Genomic DNA, 23,194 nt, shown 5'->3' with positions numbered 1-23,194 from the left:
GAGGAGCAATTGGGGTTAAATGACTTGCCCAGGGTCATAACCTCGCTAGTAAGTGTCTAAGGTCAGATTTGAACTCAGATCTTCCTGACTCCAGGATTGGTGCTTTATCCACTGTGCCACCGAGCTGCGCCCTGACAACTGTATTTCAATATAACTGGCTTCTTTTGTAACCCTGTGTATTTGATTTTATGCATTTAAAAACATTATTCTGAGAGGAGTTTCATGGGCTTTACCAGAATGTCAAAAATGAGGGTCCATGACACCAAAAAGGTTAAGAATTCCTGACACAGGGGTTGGCTAGGTGGTGCAGTGAATAGGGCACCAGCCCTGGAGTCAGGAGGACCTAGGTTCAGATCCAGACTCAGACACAACACAAAAACTAGCCGTGTGACCCTGGGCAAGTCATTTAATCCCATTTGCCCTCCAAAAAGCAAAAAAATAAATTAAAAAAAATTCCTGACACATATATATTCCACAGAAATCATTCATAAGTTTAGTTGATGCATATCAACTGCCATCATATCCCAAGGAGGTCAAAGACAGAAAGGTCCTATGACAAAATATTAATAGCAGCATTTTTTGTAGCAGTAAAGAATCGGAAACAAAATAGATATTTATTGATTAGGGCATGGCTAAACAACTGTTTTAGATGAATACAAAAGAATATTACCTTGAGATAAAAAAACGATAAATATGAAGAATTCAGAGAAGCATAGAACTTATATGGACTGATGCAAAGTGAAATAAGCAGAACCAAGAAAACACTATATACAACGACTACAATAAAGTAAACTGTAAATGGAAAGACCAACAAAACCAATGAAACTTTATGAAAGTACAATTATACTGTGTAATCATAATGACCAAAGCTTGGTGCTGAGAAAGAGAAGAGAAAATGCACCTTGCTCCCTTCTTTGATGACATAGAAGGCTAAGAGTAATGAAGATACGCTATCGAATTCCATTGATGTTTTGGTCAGTTTTGCTAAACTGCTTTTTCTCCTATCTTTCCTCTTTATTTTTTGTTTACAAGGAAGTTCCCTGGATAGGGGAAGGAAGATTGACATATTCCAAAATGGTGACATAAAAACCATACATATCAATAATTTTTTTTCCTAAAAAGTAAATCAACTACCTTAACAAGTAGACCAAAAGAACCTAAATCATTAAAGACCTGGAGTTATTTGCTAAGCTGAAAGATGCTGAAGCTAAGGGAAATACCAGTTTGAAATAAAAACTTATTTGTAAACTCTTAACTAGAAGAACAGCACACATCAGAAAAAAGCAGTAGATAGTAAAACCAGTTTAAAGAAAGTTTGGTGAGAGAAGTTAGCAAAGTCATCCCAAGAGCATTGAATGAAGGATGACACTGGAAGGAGAACAACAACAGAAGACGGAAAAGATCTGCAAAGATTTTTTTTTAAGCAATTGGGGTTAAGTAACTTGCTCAAGGTTACACGGCCAGCTACTTCTGGGTGTGGTGCTAAGTATCTGAGCCCAGATTTGAACCCCAGGTCATCCTGACACTGGAGCCGGTGCTCTTACTTGCTGAACCACCTGGCCTCCCCTTGCAAAGATTTTTATAATGGAGGCAAAGCTAAGATGGTGGAAAAAAGGCAGCAACTCACCTAAGTTCTCCCCAAAACCCTTCCAAACACCTTTAAAGAATTCCATAAAACAATTCCTGAAGTGACAGAACCCCAAAAGAATAGGGTGAAATAATTTTCCAGCCAAAGATAATTTAGAAGATTGGCAGGAAAGGTCTGTCACACCTGGATGAGAATGGAGCCCAGACCAGGCACCAGAAAATTAGGAGGCCTTGGGAACCACTGAATCAGCAGTGGCAGCAGCTGCTTCCAGAGCTCACAGACCACAGATGGGATAGAGATTGAACAACTGATTGGAAGGAGATTACAGGGATCTCTTTGCTGGCACTGGGGGCAGGACTGTTGCTTTGCCCATACTCAGTTCTAGGTTGCAGTCCTAGGAGGCAGTCCCAGGGCAAGGAAAAGCACTAGTAAACCGGAGCTTGCAACTGCAATGAAGCAGGCACCCTTATCACAGTTCCAGGGAAAAAAAGAGTATTGTAGTCACTCCAGACCATAACACAAGCCAGGGGAACAGTAAACACACCTCTCCTTAGATCATACCACCTCGGAAGAACTGAAAATTAAAAGGTACCTCTGAAAGTACTGGAAGTACCTCTGAAAACAGCTGTACAAAACCCCTGAAGCTTAGGACAGTGCACCCTCCACCCTGGAAGCAGAGCCCCACTTTAACAAAGAGTTAAAAGTCAAGAAATAGGCTGGGAAAATGAGTAAACAACAGAAAAAAAACTGATCACAGAAAAAAAAAAACTATGGTAAAAAGGAAGATCAAAACACACACTCACAATTAGATAACAAAGTTAAGGTTCCAACATCCAAAGCCTCCAAGAAAAATATGAATTGGTCTCAGGCCATGGAAGAGCTCAAAAAGGATTTTGAAAATCAATTAAGAGAAGTGGAGGAAAATTGGAAAGACAAAGGCGATGCAAGAAAAATCATGGAAAAAGAGTCAACAGCTTGGTAAAAGAGAACACACACAAAACACTGAAGAAAATAACACTTTAAAAAACAGTCTAGACCAAATGGTAAAAGAGACAAAAAAAAAAAAAGCCAGCGAGTGGAAGAATGCCCTAAAAAGCAGAATTGGCCAAAGATGGGAAAAGAGGCACAAAAGTTCAATGAATAAAAAAAGTCCTTAAAAAGTCGAAGTGAACAAATAGAAGCTAATAACAAGAAATCAAGGAAAAAAAACAAAAGAATGAAAAAAAAGAAATAGGAGGTAACATGAAATATCCCACTGGAAAAAGAGCTGACCTGGGGAAATAGAATCAGTAGAAATCATTTAAAAATTATTGGACTACCTGAAAGTCATGATTAAAAAAAAAGAGCTTAGACATCATCTTTCAAGAAATTATAAAGGAAAATTGCCTTGATATGCTAGAAACAGAGGGTAAAATAGAAATTTAAAAAATTCACTGATCATCTCCTGAAAGAGATCCCAAAATGAAAATTCCCAGGAATATGATAGCCAAATTCCATGTCAAGGAGAGAACATTGCAAGCAGCCAGAAAAAAAAAAACAATTCAAGTATTGTGGAGCCACAGTCAGGATATCACAAGATTTAGGAACTTCTATATTAGAGGATCAGAGGTCTTAGAATATGAAACTCCAGAGGGCAAAGGAGTTAGGATTACAACCAAGCATCACTTACCCAGCAAAACTGAGCATAATCCTTAAAGTGGAAAAATGGACATCGGAGGATTTTTAAGCACTCTTGATGATAAGACGAGGGCTAAATGGAAAATCTGATTTTCAAATATAAGACTCAAGAGAAACATAAAAAGGTAAAATAGGAAAGGGAAATCATAAGGGACTTAATAAGGTTAAACTGTTTATATTCTTACATAGGAAGATAATACTTGTAACTCATAAAAACTTTCTCATTATTAGGGAAGTTAGGAGTATGTACAGAGGGCATAGGTGTGAACTGGAAGGAACAATATCTAAAAAAATAAAATTAAGGGCTGAGAAAGTAGAATGTACTGGGAGAAAGGAAAAGAGAAGGATAGAATGGAGTAAATCATCCCAAATAAAAGAAACAAGAAAAATCTTTTACAGCAGAGGGAAATATGGGGAAGTGGGGGCAGGGGAGAAGTAAGTGAATTACTATCATCAGAATTGGCTCAAAGAGGGAATAACAAACATACTCAATTGGGTATAGAAATCTATATCACCAGGGGCGGCCAGGTACAGCGAGTAAGAGCACCGGCCCCAGTGTCGGGATGACCTGGGGATCAAATCTGGGCTCAGACACTTAGCACCCACCCAGAAAAACCTGGCCGTGTAACCTTGAACAAGTTACTTAACCCCAATTGCTTAAAAACAAAAAAATCTATCTCACCATATAGGAAAGTAGGAGAGCAAAGGAATGGGGGGGGGGGGGCCAGGGGACAAGGGGTGTGATAGAAAGGAGGGCAGATTGCTGGAGCAGTAGTCAGAAGTAAACGTTTTTGAGGAGGGACAAGGTGAAAAAAGAGAAAGAACAGAATAAATGGAGTGGGAGGAGGCAATTAGGATGGAGGGAAATAACATTTAGCAATCATAACTATGAAAAAAATTTTGAAGTAAATTTCTCTGATAAAGGTCTCATTTCTCAAATATATAGAGAACTGGGAAATTTCTAAAAATAGGAGCCATTCCCCAATTGATAAATGATCAAGAGATACAAACAATTTTCAGATGAAGTAATCAAAGTTATCTATAGTCATAGCTCTAAATGGCTATTGATTGGAGGAATGCAGATTGAAACAATTCTGAGGTACTACCTCATACCTATCAGTATAGGTCCTAATAGGACAGAAAAGGAGAATGACAAATATTGGAGGGAATATGGGAAAAAAGAAACATTAATGCATTGTTAGTGAAGTTGTGAACTGATTCGATCATTCTTAGAGAAATTTGGAACTATGCCCAAAGGGCTACAAAACTGGGCATACCCTTTGATCAGAAGTGTTACTACTAGGTCTGTATCCAAAAAGAGATAAAACACAAAAGGAAAAAGGACCCATATGTACAGAAATATTTATAGCAGCCCCTTTCTGGTGGCAAGGAGCTGGAAATTGGGAGGATGCCCATCAGTTGGGGAATGGCTGAACAAATTGTGCTATGTGATTGTAATGGAATACTATTGTGCTATAAGAGCAGGATACTCTCAGAAAAACTTGGAAAGACTTACATGAGCTAAAGCAAGGTGAAATGTACTATATACAAAGTAACAGCAATATTGTAAGATGATTTGCTGTGAATGACTTAGCTATTCTCAGCAATACAATGATCAGACAACTCTGAAGGATTTACGATGACAAATGTTAACCAATCCCAGATTGATTGTATCTGATGGTATCTGAATACAGATTGAGGCATACCTTTTTTACTTCATTTTTCTTGAGTTGGTTTTTTGGCGGTCTGTTTTCTTTCACAATGTGATAATATGGAAATAAGTTTTTCATGACATATTATAACCTATACTGAATTTTTCATGACATATAACCTATACTGAATTACTTGTCTACTCAATGAGGAAAGGAGGGGAAGAAGGGAGAGAATTTAGAACTAAAAAAATTTTAAAAATAAATGTTAAAAATCATTTTTACACATAACAGGGGAAAAATAAAATAACAAAATAACATTTTTTTAAAAAGAATTTTATATTGGGGCAGCTAGGTGGCGCAGTGAATAGAGCACTGACCCTGAAGTCAGGAGGATCTGAGTTCAAATACAACTTCAGACACTTAACACTTACTAGCTGTGTGACCTTGGGCAAGTCACTTAACTCCAACTGTCTTGCCTTCCCTCCTCCAAAAAGAGAGGAAAAAAAAGAGAATTTTATAATGAATTCTATTTACTATAAAGAAAAGGTAACTGAAAAGGTGTCACTAACTATTTATTTACTCTCATCCTGCCAAGCCACAGTCACTGATCCACCTTCCAATTCTACCCTGGTTCTCCATCTTTCACAACAAGGGCTCATTCCAGATGTCCCATGCTGGCCCCAGACCATCACACTGAACTAGAATAGGCTAATTTTCTATCATTTTGCTGCACTCACACCCTCACCATGTACACCTTACTCAGGGAACAGTAATCAAATTCCTGGAAAGGACATGTCAGTTGATGGTCCTATAACTGGATTCACTGTGACTAAAACACTCTTCATTGGCCTTATGTGTGTTTTCTTATATTGTTAGAATACAAGCTCCTTAAAGATAAGAGAATGTCTTGAGGATTTTTATTTGTATTGCCAATGCTTAGCACAGTGCTGCCATTTAGTAAATACTTAGATGCCTTTTCATTCATTCACGCATACCCACATGCCTACTTTCTCATTTCTACAAAATCTCTGTGAGAAGAATGTATACATGTATCAAGGACATCCTTGATGGAAATATGGGAAAGAAACTGACAAGCTTTTCAAATAATATTCTATAATAGACCATATATTTACATTCACAAAACTGACCGAAAGGAGCAAAAAATAGAAAATTCCATTGCATTGTTTGTTGACTACAAAAGAAATTTGATTTGGTAAAACAAAATACTATTTTAAAAGCTTTCCTCCAACAAAGTATGTCCCATGCTGACTGCTTCAATTCGCAGAACACTGAACAACTTCCTAAATGAAATTTAAAAGCTATGTTCAGCACAACTATCCAAAGAGGAAAAATCAAGTGGATGAAGACTGCCTATTGTCTAGTTTGTGATTTGTAGCTAGATGGACAGCTTACAGAGCTGGTTCATCAGTACATATGCATTAGATAGACATTGCAGATGAACAATGAACTGGACCTGAATAGGAGGTAGAAAGAGGCCCAAAGGGGTGGCCAGGTGGCGCAGTGAGTAAGAGCGCCGGCCCTGGCATCGGGAGACCCAGGATTGGTTCCAGCCTCAGATACTTGGCACCCACACAAAATAACCGGCCTTGTAACCTTGAGCAAGTTACTTAACCCCAATTGCTTTAAAAAAAATTTTTTTTAAAAGAAAGAGGAACAAATCAAGTGTTTTAAATGAGCCTAAGCTCTCCTCTAAAATAATCTTTTTAAAAAAAGCACCATATTCTTAACACAACCATTTTTATGGTGATGCTGTGTGGCTATGAATTATAAAATCTCCAAGGAATAAATTGCAAGTCATTCAACAGGCAACAGAAGATTCATGGTAGGCATAAATATGTTGTATCACCTTACCAAGATGAAATGTATGCAAAAAAAAAACAAATAAAAAGATATTATCATAGACATGCACAAGAAATCAAGTTGGAGATGAAAAGTAGCTCCCATTATGTTAACAGGAAGTAATCAAATGAAAATATTGTATGGTCAATGAAAAATAAATCTGCAAACCTGGGAACTATAATATTATGGAAAAAAAAGAAATCCAGTTGTCAAATAATATAAGCAAGGGATGACAGATAGCCCTCATGCCACACTGGTACCTATGTAATGTTGAGATACCTAGAAGACTCTTGCAAAGCACACCGTATAAACCTCTTAAGGAGGATTTATAGGAAGACATGGACAAAAGTTACACAGGATGAGAAAGCATGATGGGCATGGGTTGTGATTCGCACCTTTAGAAAGAGGACCTACACTAAAGAGGCCAGAGCTCCATTCTAGTAGAATCATTGATCCAGAGCTAGGAGGGGCCTTAGAGTCCATTTCATCCAACCCCTTTATTTTATAGATGAAGACACCGAAGTGCAAGAGGGTAAAATGATGGGGTGGCTACGTGGTGCAGTGAATAGAGCACCGGCCCTGGAGTCAGGAGGATCTGAGTTCAAATCCAGCATCAGACGCTTAACACTTAATAGGTGTGTGACCTTGGGCAAGTTGCCCTGCTGCCCCTCCTCCAAAAAGCAAAAAAAAAAAGTAAATGATTTGTGTTAAGGTGATGAAGGTAGTGTCAGGGGCAGACAAGTGAACCCAGGGCCTGTCTCCAGAGCTAAGGTTCTTTCTACTGCACCACAGAATATTTCATTAGCATTTGGTGCTGGAGGTAGAAGGGAGAACACAAAAACAACCTTCAGATACATGTCATCTAGAAGAGAGACTGTATTCTGTGTAGCAGAGAATATGAACCAGTGAATGGAAACTACAGACAGGCAGGGAGCCTGGTTCAACATGGAGGAATAATGTTCTAGAAATTAGGAATTAATGAACAATGTAATAGACTACCTTGTGATGCAATAAGTTCCTTGTTGAGACAGGTGTTCCAAACAAAGGATAAACTAAACATATGCTTTCAAGATCACTGAATTCCACAGTCCTTTCCAGCTCCTAGCATCCAAGATTCTAGTATATCTCTAAAGGACTAAGTATCATGTGTTGCTGCGGACTCTGACGTCATAGAAGTGGGCCACCCCCCTGCTGCAGACCAATTGGGCCCCAAGTTTTTGCTCCTCACCTGTAGGATCTTTGAACACCACACTAGCATCTATTGTATTTCGGCTTAGGGATTTAATCATCACAGCCATGGTGGGCACTTTGTTCCTGGGAAGTTGCTTCAGAGCAGCCTATTTAAAAAGACCAGAAGAGTTCTTGAGAGGCCACTGGTGGGGTGGGGAGCTGAAATCTACAGGTTGGAGGTGCCATTTATACCAACCCAAGTGAAATCACTTTCTGTGCTAAGGACAATCTAAATGGAGCATTCAACTCTCCCTCTCTCCATACTGCCTAGAGGTTGATTGATTTTCCGCTTCTTCTCTACCTTCTTTTCTTTTAATGTCTGTATATTTATTCTATAAGAAGGCACCCTAACATAGATGATGACACACATAAGTCAACTACCAAATGCACACTATGCAAAACAAAGTAATTTATCCAGTCCCACCTCTGAAAGGCAATCCATTCCTACTGTTCCACGAAACCCACTCTGTAGCCTAGAAATATCCCAGAAATGGGCAATGACAAGGTCTTTCCTGGTCAAAGATATATACGGGGGAATGGAGCCAATGGTTGAGGGATGAGTTTGGGAAAAGCCTTTCCTACCATGGGGGAAGGAGGAGTGAGATGCAATAGCTTCCCTCTTACCTTCCGCAATACCATGACGATACTATACATGTGGAGGAAGCAGGCAGGGTCTTGGTCATCTAGTCCCAATTCAGCTTTCATAGTCAGCCAGGGGCCATGCTCAAAATCTTCTTCTGAGGGCTGGGAACTGGGTACTTCCTGGAGCAAGGGTAGGAAGTGAAACCTGAGTGAATGAATTTTCAACCCACTAAAATTTCTTTGGCTTAGAAGTGGGTGGCAGAAAGGGGAGATCTTTTTCCTAGACAAAACACAATCTCCATCTCTCCCTATCCATGCCAAAGTGGAGAGATGAAGTACTTAACAGTTCAAGAAAATGCAGTCAGATCCTCTTAGAGGGTATTGATTTTTAAAAAAGCAAAGTTTTTAAATCTTTGGTGTAGATATGCCAAGAAGGAGCTTTGGGTGCAACAGGGATTCAGTTCCCAAAGACATGTCAGCTGAAAAATAAAATTACACATACTCCTTTTCTTACCTAGCTCTATTCTTAGTGCCCCCTGTAATAGGAATGTTTCCTGCCCCTAGGCCCTTTGATAGCCCTAAGTGTACCTGGAGCCTGTGGCAGGAGGCTTGTTTTTTTTCAAGAGATACTTTGTGACTGGGCAGTGGGTCAAGAGGGTTGTTACATTCCCTGAGCCAGGAGAAGGCTATATAAACCCTGATGTGAGGCTTTGTTTTGGGGCTCACTTTGAGAAGTGTTGTGTGATTTGACCAGATGAGACTCTGGGTAGCTGTTGAGAGCCCTCCTGGCTTTGAAAAACCAGATGTTGATGCTTCCCTCTCTGGTAACTATGACTAAGTATGTATGTAATGGTCAGACAGTTGGAAGCCTGTCTGCTTGAAATGTTTCTGTCTTCTTGTAACCTGTCTGTATACTCTGAAGTTTGGGGTGCTGACTTTTTCCCCTGAACTAGGTAAATGATATGTTTTATTGATTAAAGCAAGATTGTTAACCTATTTTGAATTGCTTTTCTTTAGAAAAGCAGATCTAAGAACTTGTGTTGGCAGCCACCCTGGGGATGCTGGGATGCTTGCTGCTACACCCCCTCTAGCTTTAGCTCTATGAGGTTAAGGCCCCAAACCATCTGATGGACGCTTTGAACTTAGTTTCTTTTACTGTGATGGTTGAAAAATAGAGAGCTCAATAATTGAGGGAGGTGGTACTAAATAAAACTATTTTAAAACATTAAAACGAAAGACAAAAATCCTTCAAATGAAAGGATTCCTTTCAGAATTCACTCCCACCCCCACCAGCAAGTGGGGACTACTCAGACATTCATCAAAATGGCAGCTACAGTGCAAGTTTGGGGTGGATGGCTGAGTCATAAATTCAAGGAACCGGCTAGAGAGAGCTTATCAAGGATTTATAACTGGAAGATACATTAGAAACCATATAGTTCAAATCTGCCCCTGCTACCCTATACCTCATTTTACAGATAAGAAAACTGAGGTGCAGAGAGATTAAATGATTATCCATTGTCCACACACAATTACTGGCAGAAAAGCTCTAATCACCCAATCAATCATTCTCTATGATTTAACAAAATAGCTATCTCTTCCGAGACATTAGAGCCCTTATTTTTTAGATGCAGAAATTCCAGTCTGGGGAAAGATTCAGAATAAGAGTAGATCTGTGCCATTAATTAGGAGTCTGGCTGATATGAGAATAGGTACCTATTCAATGGGGCCTTTTGTGGCTGTCACTTCTAAGTCTCCAATTTGAAATGCCCCTTTGAGCCCACAATATCACTGAAGGTGCACAAACTGTTAAAGTGTTGGGAACCCATTACCAAACTTGTGACAGGGATGCTTCTTCCCGTATGACCATCCCACTAAATGATGAAATCTAGTTCTGGGACCAAGTTACCTCTGTCCGCAACTTAGCTAGTGCACCATGAGCTGGAGTCTGAGGACTTGAAATCATTATCTCCTCCAGATTTTTTCCACTGTGCTAAAAGGAAAGAGAGAGAATGCAGTCTGAATGAGACAAACTCAGCAGCTGTTATTTACAAGTACAGCTTTGTGTCTGGGTTACATAATGTGTTCAGAGAAACCGTAAGGGACAATTACACATTACATTTTTCCATGTCTCAGGAGTCTCACTAAAAGGCTTAAAAAATATGCCTCTGGGGATCCTTGGAGGAACATGAGGAAGTTAAAATTGGTCCAGGGGTTTGAGGAGGCTACTTGTTAGAACCAGCTAACCTACAGCCCCTCCCCCCCAAATCAAAACATTACTACTGCTTCCCATTCTTCAGGCCAATTGGCTATCCCCAAGATTAAAGATCTTCCCCTACTCTGGTCCAGGACAAAAAAATTACTAGCTCCCAATTAAACATTTCAGTGGACTCTAGCCTTAAACTCGTTTTCGGAATCCACCCCTACCCCCATCAGCAAGTGGGGACTGCTCAGACATTCCTCAAAATGCCAGGTAATTGAAGAGTTGGTTATATATTGTTTGAGAATCAAATTCTCCTAGCAGGGGTCTTTGCTATCCCTAGACCAGCCCACAGCATCTCCATTGTTCCAGGAGCCTAAACCTGGTGTGATTGTCAAGTCCTTACAGATATAACTCCCTTCTTCCTTACTTCTAACTTGTACCTCTCTTCTGCTAGAAGGATCAAGAGAGGAGTGGCAGCATTTCCCTAACTCCTTTTGCCCCTTTGCATTGGAAGCACCCTCTTTGTCCCTTTCTTGTACCCCACTGGTAGGGATGCTACTTCCTGACCAATCAGATTAAATGTTGCCAAGACATGTTGCAGAACCTCTTTATCCTCTCAAACTTCCTGAAAATTCCAGTCATTCACCTGGTGAGGCAAGATGCCAGCTGGGCCAGGAAAGCGGCGGTTTTTAGCCCGAGTGGGCATACGGGCAGGCATCCCAGGTGTCCGACTGGTAGCAGTAACCAGCTGTACAAGGTGGTTTGTGACTATAGGGGTCTGAAGAATCCCTGAGGCTGCCAGTGAAGAACAGGGGGTGGATGGGGTAAAGACAAGAGACTCAACAGAAGAGACCTGAGCTCGGGACTCTAAGGGTCTCTGGCCAGGGCTAGCCACTGGGAAAACAGAAGAGTTTCGGTTGGGAACAGCTGGCCCCAAAACTCTAGGTTTTCCACTTTCCCAGGAATGTGAAGATTGGAATGGTTGAGGCATTAGGAAACTAGTTTGAGAATTGTTCTGAGCGTAACAGTTAGCAACTTGGAGAGGCTGATGCACATGGAGATGACTGCCCCTAGGACCAGCCTGCCAGGGGGTAGATTGAGTGGGAGTTCGTAAGGCAGATGGGAAAGTACGGCTACTGGAAGCACCAGGTCTCATAATGAGTTGTGGGGTTCCATGGTGGGTAGTGGGAGTCGACAGTAGGGGCTCAGCCAGTCTGCTGACTACTGACCCTTGGCAACAAGATTCTCCCAGCTCTGACAATCGGGGCCTTTTGACTTGCACAAGGTCTTTCTTCAGTCTGGGAAACAAACTTTTCAGAGGACCATTTGAATCCCCCTGCCTTGGCTCCATGTATGATAGCATATTGAACTCATTCTGTTTACTTGTCACAGTGGTACCAGCCACTGGGTGTTGGTTCACAAGAGAGAAAGGTGCTTGAGGTTCTGTGGTTACTCCTTCTGGGGTCACTCTGCCTAGATCTCTAGTTTCCCCAGCTAAGCTGGGAGAAGGGGACAGTCTTAGGAATGTTGATATCTTAGAAGGAGAATCCCCTATTGCCCTGAGCATACTAGGGGTAGTGAGTCTGAGACCCTGGGCTGACAGGCTCAAAGCCCCTGAAGGAAGAGTAGAGCAGGAAGTCAGTTGCCCAGATGTCGATGACTGCTTGGCAGCTTCGGGCTCGGAACACACAGGTTTCAGGCATCTTGGATTTACAGTGAGTGAAATGGAGAACTTGTTTTCAGTGTCCACTACAGCTGACAAGAAATCCTGCCAATAGGACCAGAGGAATCAGGTTTTAGCATCTAGGACAATTGGCAGAATTAAAATGCTAAGTCTTCTTCCACACATTCTTCTAGATACATGTACTAATAAAAACAGAAGAGAAGGCATGAGAAAATAATAGTGTTTGTTCTCATCTCTCACTTTGACCTTGAGGCCTAATCCCATACCATCCTGGACTGAGTTTTATGCTCTTTTCAATGCATGATGTCAATAAAGAAAGAATAACAACCTATTTGGATGGAGATCTCAATGCAATTTAACAATCACTGAATTGAGTGATGTAGCCTGAAACAATGGGCCACAGAGTTTCAGAGCAATCTAGTCCTTATCTAAGAATCTCAAAGTACCTTAGAAATGTTATCTTATTATTCTCATTGTTGGGAAGCAACTAGGGGACTGAAAGAACAAAGGCCCAGAAGTGAACTGTCCAAGGCCATAGTACATTTCCATCAACAGAGCTGGGAATAGATCTTTGGTTCCTAGCTCCCTCATTAAGCTCTATCTTACTACTAACAATGTGGATGTCACCAGCTCCACACAAGTACATACAGTTCTGGGCAACTTTGGAAAGGTTCTATGCCCACAAAATGTACAGAAGTTAGCTACTTTTTCTAGCAGGTTAAATCAAGTGAAACTACTAGTTGGTAAACAAGGCAAAGCTGGCACTTTCAAGCTCAAAAGATCTGTTCCCTAGAATCAATCAGAACTGCTGACTTTAATCAGCAGGAAGTTGGCTAGGAGGCCCACAGTGCCATGTTCTTCTGCCTTGTCTGTTAATGCAAGTCAGTGAACCCCAGAAGGGATTAAGTTAGGGGTTAGAACTAACAATCATAAAAAAAAAACTATTATCATAAAGCCCAAATGAGGCCTAATGTTTATGGATCCCCTGCCTTTCTAAGTGAGCCTTCCTAGGCAAGAGTTCATTCATGGTGGGTGGGGGAAAAGCAGTCTTACCATTTGCATAGATGGAGAAACATGAATCCTCAAACATAGAATCCCCCTCCCCCCAATCCAACCTTGAGGCCACAGAGCCATCACCAATCTGCAACTGGAAGGTTCTGCTGTCACCTGGCAAGACTAAAAAGGGGTTATTTCAACAGCCTTTTTTTTTTAGCCTGTGATCACACCTCTCCAGAGCTGAGAGACAAGGCAAGAGCAAACCTTCTGTTCAAGAAAACCTGACAATTCTGAATTTCATAGTTGAGAAAATAAGAGACTTGGAGTTCCCATACTATGAAGCAACTCAAAGATACCAGTTTTGATGGAGGTAACCTAAGTACTTAATAAATGCTTACTGATTGACTGAAATAAGCCCCTACCCTTTCTATAATTCCATTTCTTCCTCCCTCAAAGGGGAAAATCATATAAACTCTTAATTTAGCCTAGTGAGCAAGGGGTGATTTTACATACTTTTCTCATACAAATTCTATCCCTGTGCCATGTGAAATTATGCACAAAAACATTCTGATGATGCTGCAAGGGGGAAGAAAACATATATTACTTTAAGTGCTATGAGGACAACAGTTGATTTATGAGATCATTGTCCATTCCTTAAAGAAATAGAATACTTCTATTAGCAGAGCACGGATCACAATTGAAGCAGCCCAGCATAGCAGATAGAGGTTTGGTTCTGCAGTTAGAAGAGTTCAGTCTCACACATATACTGGCTATATATATATATATATACTAGCACAGTGCCTGACACCAAGTAAATGCTTAAGAAATGCCTGTTACTCTGCTTGTGTGACCTTGGACAAGTCACTTAACCTCTGAGTGCTGCACAAAGCTCTGACTATAAGTTATAGCTGAATTGTTGGCCTGAATTGGATATGTTTCCACACAAGTTCTCTAGAGAGATGAGTTCACAATCCAGTATCAAGAAAATTAAGATGAAAAAGGTTCAGTGTCAGCCTGAGAATCAAGAGATTTGGCTCTACATGAATCATTACATGACCCTGAAAAAGTAAGTTGACTTCTTGGGGTGTCACAAGCTATTAAAAACCTATACTCTGAAAGTTGGAAGAGTTAGAAATCATATAGTCCATTTATAGACAAAAATACTGAGGTCCAGAGAGGAATAAGTAGTTTGCCCATGATAAGACAGTTATTTAATAGCAAAGCCAGGAATAGAAAACAGTTCTTTTGACTTTTTTCTAATGCACCCCCTTTCCATTCTTTTCTTTCTTTCCCCCTTTCCATTGCCCTCTCTCTCCATTTCTTCCTCTCCCCACCCCTTCCTTCCTTCCTTCCTTCTCCTGCCTCTCAAAAGAGACTGGATGGAGAATCCATCCTATCTTACCCAGGTTGGAAGTACAAAGGCTAGTCATGGGTCAAATTCCACTATTGATCAATGAAGGAGTTTTGATCTATTCTGTTTCCAACCTGAATCAGTTCATTCCTTTAGTGGCAGCCTGATGTCCTCTAATCCCACTCCAATCCCTCCTGGAGGGTTGCTAATATTGATACTGAACTTAGTACAGATGACACTGGTTTGGCACACTGCACTTTGGAACTCCTGAGCTCATGAGATGTGTGGCAGAAATCATACCATGCTGCCTCTCAAAATGCTTATAAAACGTTCCTTCCCTATCTCAAGTATTTCATAAGGGCATACTTAAACAGAAGGGCATTCTGAGATTTAAAGTAGTAAATCACCTTTTCAGGGGCTTTTTTCAGGATGCATAACTAGGCATTTAGCTTTTTCTCCATTTTCCAGTCTCTCAAAGACTGAGAAAATCTACCATAAGTCAACTGAAAGGACTGGAGTCAGGTAGATATATTCTAGGCCAAGATGTTTAAAACCTAAGTGAGAATATCTCTCATCTCAGATCACAAATGCTTCCTCACCTCATCTTCAAATTCATCTTCCACAGCAAATAGGTTCTGCAAGCTACAAGCCTGAAAATAAAATAAAGCAATTTGGGAGAAGAAGTGGGGGGGAAGGGTAGAGAGAGTGAGAGAAGTATGTGGTGAGAAAGTTACTCTTTACAGGTACATTCTGTCCTCATCATTTCTCTTCCCACTTCTAATGATGTAACCAAACTGTGAGGTCTAAGGTGAGGTTTGGGTTCTTTTTTGTAATTTTTGTTGTTTTTTGCTGGAACTTTAGGAAGAAGGGGGTACATCAGAGAAGTCAGGAGTCAAGATTTTTCCCAAGACTCAGAAGCCTTCCTCCCTAAAATATATATTATCCTGAATCATTCTGCAAAGGGGTGGTTACTGAACCGGGTTGGGTTCACCCCAACGTCAAAGCTAGGAACCAGGGACTTTGCATGTGCCGTACTCCTCAGGACAGGCCTTAGAGCCAGCATAAAATGAAGGTTCTGGGAAAGGAATCAGTAGTAGAACCTTGGCGCGGCCTTGGGGCTCAGCAAATACACACTTTTCAAAGGTTGGAGCAACCAAGACTCCTCGTTCTGGGCCAGGGGAGACTCAAACGCAAGATTTCCCTCCCAGGTTTTTAATGAAAGCTAATCGGAGAGAGAACTGGTTTGGATAATTTGGGATCACGAAGGGTCTTTCTCTCTAGGCAAGGTCACACAGTGCCAGGGTCTGGAGAAGGGAAGTATCCTAGCCCCGAGGTGGTCGGAGGAGTGGGGGAACTCCCCGCTGGAAACATCAAAGGGCGCGGCTCAGGTACGCCGGCGGGAGGCGATGGAGGAGGGTTCCCCCCCCCCCCCCATACCCCTCCCGGCTGCCCCAGCTGCTCCAGGGGCGGGGCCCCTAGGGGGCACGGGGAAAAGAGTGCCTCGAACGCGCCAGGAGAACTGGGGGAGGGGCGGGACAGGCGCACGCCGGTAAATTTATCACATGGGGGGTAGGGAGGAAAGGTGAAAGACCAGGCGGCCATTAAGGATTACCGTGACAACAGCGGGTGGGTTCCCTTTCATCCTCTGCCATGGACTCGAGCTCAGGCCTAGGCCCGGGCCTATTGTGGCGGGTGATGGGAAGATGTAGGCCTGGGCTGCGGGCAAGACAGTCTGGCTAAGTGAAGTGCAACTGGAGTGAAGGGCTCCAACACCTGGAATCCAAAGCCAGCGGGCAGCTGGAGAAGAGTGATTCCTAAGGCCTGGATTCGAAACGGCCGCCAGTCGCTTACGTCACCGACGTCTTAAAGGAGTGGCTGGAAAGGGGAAGGACACGGAGGGGAGGGCGGGGCAGGTCTGATTTCTCCCGGAGGATGCAAACTGCTCCCCCTCCTTCCTTAACTTAAAGGCAAAGCCGAGAGCTCTCTGCCCCCCAGCGGCTCCTTCTGGAGAGACTGAGTTCCCCTGGGTCCTAGATTCAGAGGGGAAGGGTATTTAGAGATGAGCAAGTTGTGCTCCTATTTTACAGAGAAGGAAACTGAGATCGAGAAATGGGGAAAGACTTGTTTAAGGTCACTTAAGTAATAAGTTAGCAAAATGGGGTTCCAAGGCACCAGAGAGGTTCCTGACCGAGTCCACCCCCCAATCTCAGCCCGAACTTTGCCTCTGAGTATGAGTCTGGATCTTTCTTCTTCACGTGGGCGCTACTTATATCCTCTCAGGCTTTGCCAGGGCTCTAAAGCGCTTCGGAGTCCAAACTGGCTCCAAGGGTGACTGAAGAGCCTTAGCATTTTATCAGGACCCAACCTTACAAAATTGGTAGCTGAAGAATGGACACTAGAGGGCGACCATAACCCAGCACAGGAGAGAGAACGGGTCAAGAGAAAAAGGTGTCCAGGAATAGGAACTCCCCACTATCTCATCAAAAACCCAGTAGGGAATTCAAAGCTTCCTTCGCTATATAAACCGCAACAACGGATGGAAAATTTCTACTTTCCCCCACCCTTTCCTACTTCATTTTATTGTTAGAGACCATACAGAGGGGCAACAAAATCTGAGTGCCATGAATGTTCTTTGGGGGGAAAAATAGCAGAAAATTGCTTAGAGATCTGTGCAGTACTCCTGTATTTTATGATGGGGATGTCCTGTACCCATTATACAAGAAACCTGCAGTAGGTTATGGTAGTACCATCTCGGTGGACCTTCCCAATGAGTTCTGATCCGTCCTGACACAGGACTATTTTCTCCTTATCAGTCTGGGTGGAATAAAAATAACATTTAAATAGTTCTATTTTGTTATTCAGTCCTGTCACATTCTTTGCGACTCATTTGGGGTCTTCTTGGAAGAGATATTTGAGTGGTTTGCCATTTCCTTCCCTAACTCATTTTACAGATGAGGAAACTAAGGCACACAGGGTGAAATGACTTGCTCAGGGTCGCACAGCTATTAAGTGTCTGAACTTGAAATCATGAAGATGTTTTCCTGATTCCAAGCCTAGCGCCCATATAGGGTTGTAAGGTTTGTGAAGCACTTTACTAACATTCTCTCATTGGATCCTCACAGCCACCCTGGGAGGTAGTTACTATTACTATTCCCATTTTGTAAATAAGAAAACTGAGGCAAACTGAGGTGAAGTAACTTGTCCAGGGTCAAATAGGACATGTCTGAGGCTATATATGAACCCAGGCTTTTCCGACTCCAGGTGTAGCACTCTCCACTGGGTGGAAGCACAATCCAGTGGGGAAGAAATTCATAAAGAGGGGCTAGGACTGGAATTGGGTGATCCTGCTGCTCTCTGCCCTCCCCCTCCCTGTTTAGTAACTAATAGGAATGACAATGAAAATCATTTATTAAAGACTTGTTAAGAGCCCATTTCCTAACCTTGGGGGAAAGAAAACATTTCTGGGTTTTAGTTCTCTTCTCTCCTTTGGATTTGACTTGCCACTGCTACATAGTAATGGCCTAGCCACAGAGAGACCTAATTGCCATGAATGTCCGCCCCAGCTGTGTTCAGCCAAAGCACCCAGTGGTCAAAGCAGGGCTTACCATTTAGCATCCTGATCAGGATTCCTTTCAAGCTGCAATTTATAGCTCTAGAAATAACACCTTTCCAATCTTTCTCCCTTCCCTCCATTCACATGACCAACTACCAGAGCCAAAACCAGGGCAGGGTGACCAGGACTTTGACCACGTGCTCCCATTTTAATTCAGGTCAATACACATTTATTAAGCACCGACTATATGCCAGGCATTGTGCTTAGGTGCTGGGAAAACAAAGAAAAAACTGAAATAATCTTTACTTCAGGAGCTTATTTCTGCTTTGAAAAATAGGTCCATAGAAATTAAATATATATATTAAAAAATCATTAGTCATTGGTAGACAGGTAACTGGGGCATGGGGGTGAGAATAGGAGAGGCTTCCCAAAGGAGACAGCAATTGAAATAAGCTTTGAAGGAAACTAAAGATTCTAAGGAGTGGGGGTGAGAAGGGAGTGTGTCTTGGAATGTGCAAAGGTAGGTATGGGAAACAACAAGCAAGTACATCTTAGATGGAATGTAGAGTTCATGAATGTAGAGTACCTAAATAATATGTAATAAGCCTGGAAGGTGCCATATTGATAAGAGCTTTAAAAGTCAAACAGAAGAGTTTGTATTTTATCCTATGGAAAGAGAGAGCATTGGAGTCTCTTGAGCAGGGTAGATATGGCAAGACCTGTGTGCTTTGGGAATTACAGCCTGGCAGTCTCATGGAGAATATACTGGATGGGAGAGACAAAATGATCAGTTAGGTTATTGCAGCCCCCCCACCAACATCCTGACTGCCAAATACAGTACCAGAGACCATACCCTGGAGAAACTTCTGCCCTGTCTTCCCACTCCCCCAGCTTGGTGGAGTCCTCTTGCTGTCTACCCACTTTAGTTTTGGGATGATGAACCATGATCAAATAGACTCTGCCACTGTTTCTGGATAGGGTATGTCAACCTAATCACTGGATGAGGTGTGTCAATCTTACAATCCCAGTAACTTTCAGACAAATGGGCCAATGTGTCTCCCCCAGGTTTTTGTTCTCCTATCTTACTCCTATTAGAATATAATTTCTTTGAGGGCAGGGAATTTATTTGCTTTTTTCTTTTTTTTTCTTTTTTGTTATTTGTATCCTCATTGATTAGGGGCAGCTAGATGGCATTGTGGATAGAGTACCAGGCCTGGAGTTAAAAAGACTCATCTTCCTGAGTTCAAATCTGGCCTCAGACACTCACTAGCTGTGTGACCCTGGGCAAGTCACTTCGTTCTGTTTGCCTCAGTTTCCTCCTCTGTAAAATGAACTGGTGAAGGAAATGGCAAACCTCTACAGTACCTTTGCCAAGAAAACCCCAAATGGGGACACAAAGGGTAGGAAAAGACTGAAACAACTGAACAATAATGCCATCCTCAGTGCCTGGCAAGTAGAAGTGCTTTGTTGTCATCGTTGTTGCTGTTCCTGAGTGACTTCAGGCATTTCTGACTGTGACCCCATTTTGGTAGGCTCTTGAATATTTGCTGAATGATTGATAGGCCTCCAAGAAATAAGGTAAGGTCATTGGATTGGATTGAGATATCTTGAAAATTAGTCTGAAATGAAAATGTTGGTAGAGCTGTGAATAGATGCAATCATGCAAGAAAACAATTTGGAATTATATGAAAAATGTCACTAATATCCTTTGGCATGAAAATATTAATATGAGGCATAAAGCACCAATGAGGTCAAAGGTAGAGGAAAAGTTCCCATACATACAGATATATTTTGTAGCAGTACTTTTTATGGTAGCAAAGAACAAACTTTGGAGGAAAATGGGTTTCCATCAGTTGGGGAATGCCTAAACCAGCTGTAGTATGGTAATGTTACAGAAAGGATGAAGGTAGTTCAGTCCCTCATCATCACTTAACTGGACTATGAATTAATGAATGAAAAAGCATTTAACACTTAGTAAAGCACTTCTGGGACAGCTAGGTGGCACCATAGTGCACAGAGTGCCAGGCCTAGAGTCAGGAAGGCTTATTATCTTCATGAGTTCAAATCCAGCCTCACACACTTACTAGCTGTGTGACCCTGGGCAAGTCACTTAACCCTGTTTACCTCAGTTTCCTCATCTATAAAATGAGTTGGAGAAGGAAATGGTAAATCACTCTAATATCTTTGCCCAAAAAATCTACAAATGGGATCACAAAGAGTTAGGCATGACTAAAACAACTGAACAAGAAGTTAAACACAGTGTAGGTTAGTGAGGGAAGGCTTTAGTAGTTGGGGGAATCAGCAAAAACTTCACTTAGAAAGTGATCCATGAGCTCTTTTGGAAGAAGAGAGGTATTCTAAGATGCAGAGTTGAAGGAGTGCATTCCAGGCATGGTGGACAACCAGTACAAATGGAGATAGGAGATAATAGAGTGCTTTGTTATATGAGGAACTGGGGTTTATGGAATATTCAAGGAGGATTAGAACCTTTGGTGTGAGGGCTTGCCAAGTCCTTTTCAGAGCTGCTGCTCAACCACTTTTAGTGTCCCCCTGGCACTCTCTTTTCACCTGTGGCTCCAAGAAGCTGTAGTGTTTGAAGTGGCTATACCCTGGTAAAATTGTCTCAGCAGATAAGCTAAACCAGGCTGATGGTAACGAACAGGCCTCAAATCCGTCAGTGAGTTAGGGGGGTGTCTACCCCAAGCATGTGAAGATTTCCCCTGGTGGAATGGATGGATGAGAACAATTTGTTCCAATAGCCATGAAGGCCTCCGAACCAGGCATTGTAGAATACTTAGAACTTAGTTATGCATTGAAGACCACAAAGTCATCCACTGCATCCCAGGCCATCTCAGTTGTCTTGATTTTTGTTTTGCCACTGGACTTCCATGACTCAGGAAGACAGAGTGAGGAGCAGATTTTGTGCAACTCTGTCTCACTTAAATCCATTCCTATGATGTCACTACTCCTCTTCAAAAAAGAAAGGACAAATAACAACATAAGAAACAAAGAGAAGGCAATTTGGTTGAATCACAAAGTGTAGGAGGGGGAGTACTATACATTGAGTTTGGAAAAACAGGTGGGAGGCCAGATTATGAAGGCTAAACAGAGTAGTTTATATTTGATACTAAAGACAACAGGCAACCATTGAAGTTTACTGAGTAGGGGAATGATATGATCAGATCTGTGCTTATGGAAAATCACTTTGGCAACTTTGTAGCATTGAAAGAGACTTGAAGCAGGGAGACCAATTAGACAACCATTGCATTAATCTAGGTGAGAGGTGAAGATAATCTGATCTAAACTGGTGGCTAGGGAATAAGGAAAAAGTGGAAATTTTGGATTTGAAAATTTTTAGGGATATGGCAGAAAGCAGGTGGGAAGAAGCATCTGTGTTTAGGATTGGAGAGGAGCACTCTTGCAAAACGATTCTATTCTTTAAGTTCAACAGTCATCCTCTGAATGATTTTAAACTCTCCAAAGTGTAACAGGTGACCAAAACTTTGAGGGTGTCAGGAGACTTGAACCACAATGAAAAGAAGGTTGGGTATCCAAGGAAAAGGTGAAAGGTTAGGTAAAACTATCTGAGAGAGACTTAGCCAGAAGCAGTAGACAGCAGGGAATACTAAAATCCAACCTAGGATGAGACAGGAAGCATACAAATGCTTGGTTCTTTGCTCTAACATTTTGGTGCAGAGGATAGAGCATTTGGCCTGAAGTTGGGAAGACCTGAGTTTAAATCCAGCCTTAGACATTTACCAGTGTGTGATTCTCGACAAGGCACTTGAGCTTTGTCTACTTTGGTTTCTTCATCTTTAAAATGGGAATCATAATAGTATTTCCCTTCTAGGGTTATTGTGAGGGTCAATTGAAATAATATTAAATAATAATATTAAAGTGCTATGCAAATACTAATGATGATTTTGGTGAAATTTCAGATGGCACAAAGCTAGGAAGGATAGCTATCATGCTGACAGAGTCATATTTTCAAATTACCTTTACAGACTAAAATATTTAGCAAAATTTAATAAACTGAAATTTAATGGGATGTGACACTCATGACCTTGACCTGGGGCCTTTGGATTGTGAGTCTCAAGTATATTCCTCTTTAAGCCTATAGAGAGACAGTATGTCACTGTATGAATTATCCAGCAAGGGAATGTAGTATCTGAATTGTTCAACAAATGATGCTTTTCTTGAGCTACTAGTCCAGATGATTTGTCAGTTTCTCTCTGATGCATTAACAGGAGAGCCTTTCTAAGAAACCACAGAATCTCTATTAGCCACCAGATAGCACTCAGCCGGCAAATGTTTTTTTCCCCTCCTGCCAAGCCCTTGCTTCCCTGGCAATGCTAATCAGTCTGGATTAACTCTCAATTGCTAGGTCCACAATTAATATAATATAATATTGCTTAAATAATGTTATAACTTATGCTTATGTGTCTAACTCATAAGCCCCTATCCTAATCTTGGCTCTCTTCTACACAGGCCTCTGCATCCTTCAGGTGCAGAAACTAAGCAAACTTAGAATGTTGCAATAACATAGCTTACTGTATATAAATAAAATTAAAAAGAAATAGATCAAGCAATCCTGTAAAGAGGCTTCTGCCTTTCTCTCTTTCCTCTTATCCCTCTCTTCTCTCTCTTTTCTCTCCCTCCCTCTTTCTTTTTTCTTTTTTTTTTCTTTTTGAAGGGGGGAAGGCAGGGCAATTGGGGTTAAGTGACTTGCCCAAGGTCACACATCTAGTTTTGTGTTAAGTGTCTGAGGACAGATTTGAATTCAGGTCCTCTTGACTCCAGGGCCAGTGCTCTATTCATTGT

The 23,194-nt window shown here is 41.6% G+C and overlaps 1 protein-coding gene across 2 annotated transcripts in view; it reads right to left on the bottom strand.

The window, feature by feature from the left end:
- HROB (homologous recombination factor with OB-fold) overlaps positions 1–16,723 on the bottom strand; it is a 30,098-nt gene extending 13,375 nt beyond the window's left edge. Inside the window, exons 1-6 of one of the 2 annotated variants that reach the window (XM_069064433.1) lie at positions 16,433–16,723; positions 15,420–15,470; positions 11,436–12,557; positions 10,496–10,579; positions 8,632–8,769; positions 8,006–8,114 (exon numbers count right to left, since the gene is read on the bottom strand). In XM_069064433.1, coding sequence (XP_068920534.1) covers positions 8,006–8,114; positions 8,632–8,769; positions 10,496–10,579; positions 11,436–12,557; positions 15,420–15,470; positions 16,433–16,462 — 1,534 coding nt within the window. In that variant the 5' untranslated portion in view covers positions 16,463–16,723. The remainder of the gene's footprint in view (positions 1–8,005; positions 8,115–8,631; positions 8,770–10,495; positions 10,580–11,435; positions 12,558–15,419; positions 15,471–16,432) is intronic. The other variant, XM_069064434.1, reaches the window with a different exon arrangement.
- Between the last annotated feature and the right edge of the window lie 6,471 nt (positions 16,724–23,194).

This window comes from Petaurus breviceps, unplaced genomic scaffold (assembly GCF_028583685.1).
Source record: "Petaurus breviceps papuanus isolate PSGF00001 unplaced genomic scaffold, PetGlider_PUasm1.0 90630, whole genome shotgun sequence".
Lineage (NCBI taxonomy): Eukaryota > Metazoa > Chordata > Mammalia > Diprotodontia > Petauridae > Petaurus > Petaurus breviceps.
Note: the sequence above shows the minus strand (reverse complement) of the source record. Positions and strands in the feature narration are given on the sequence as shown.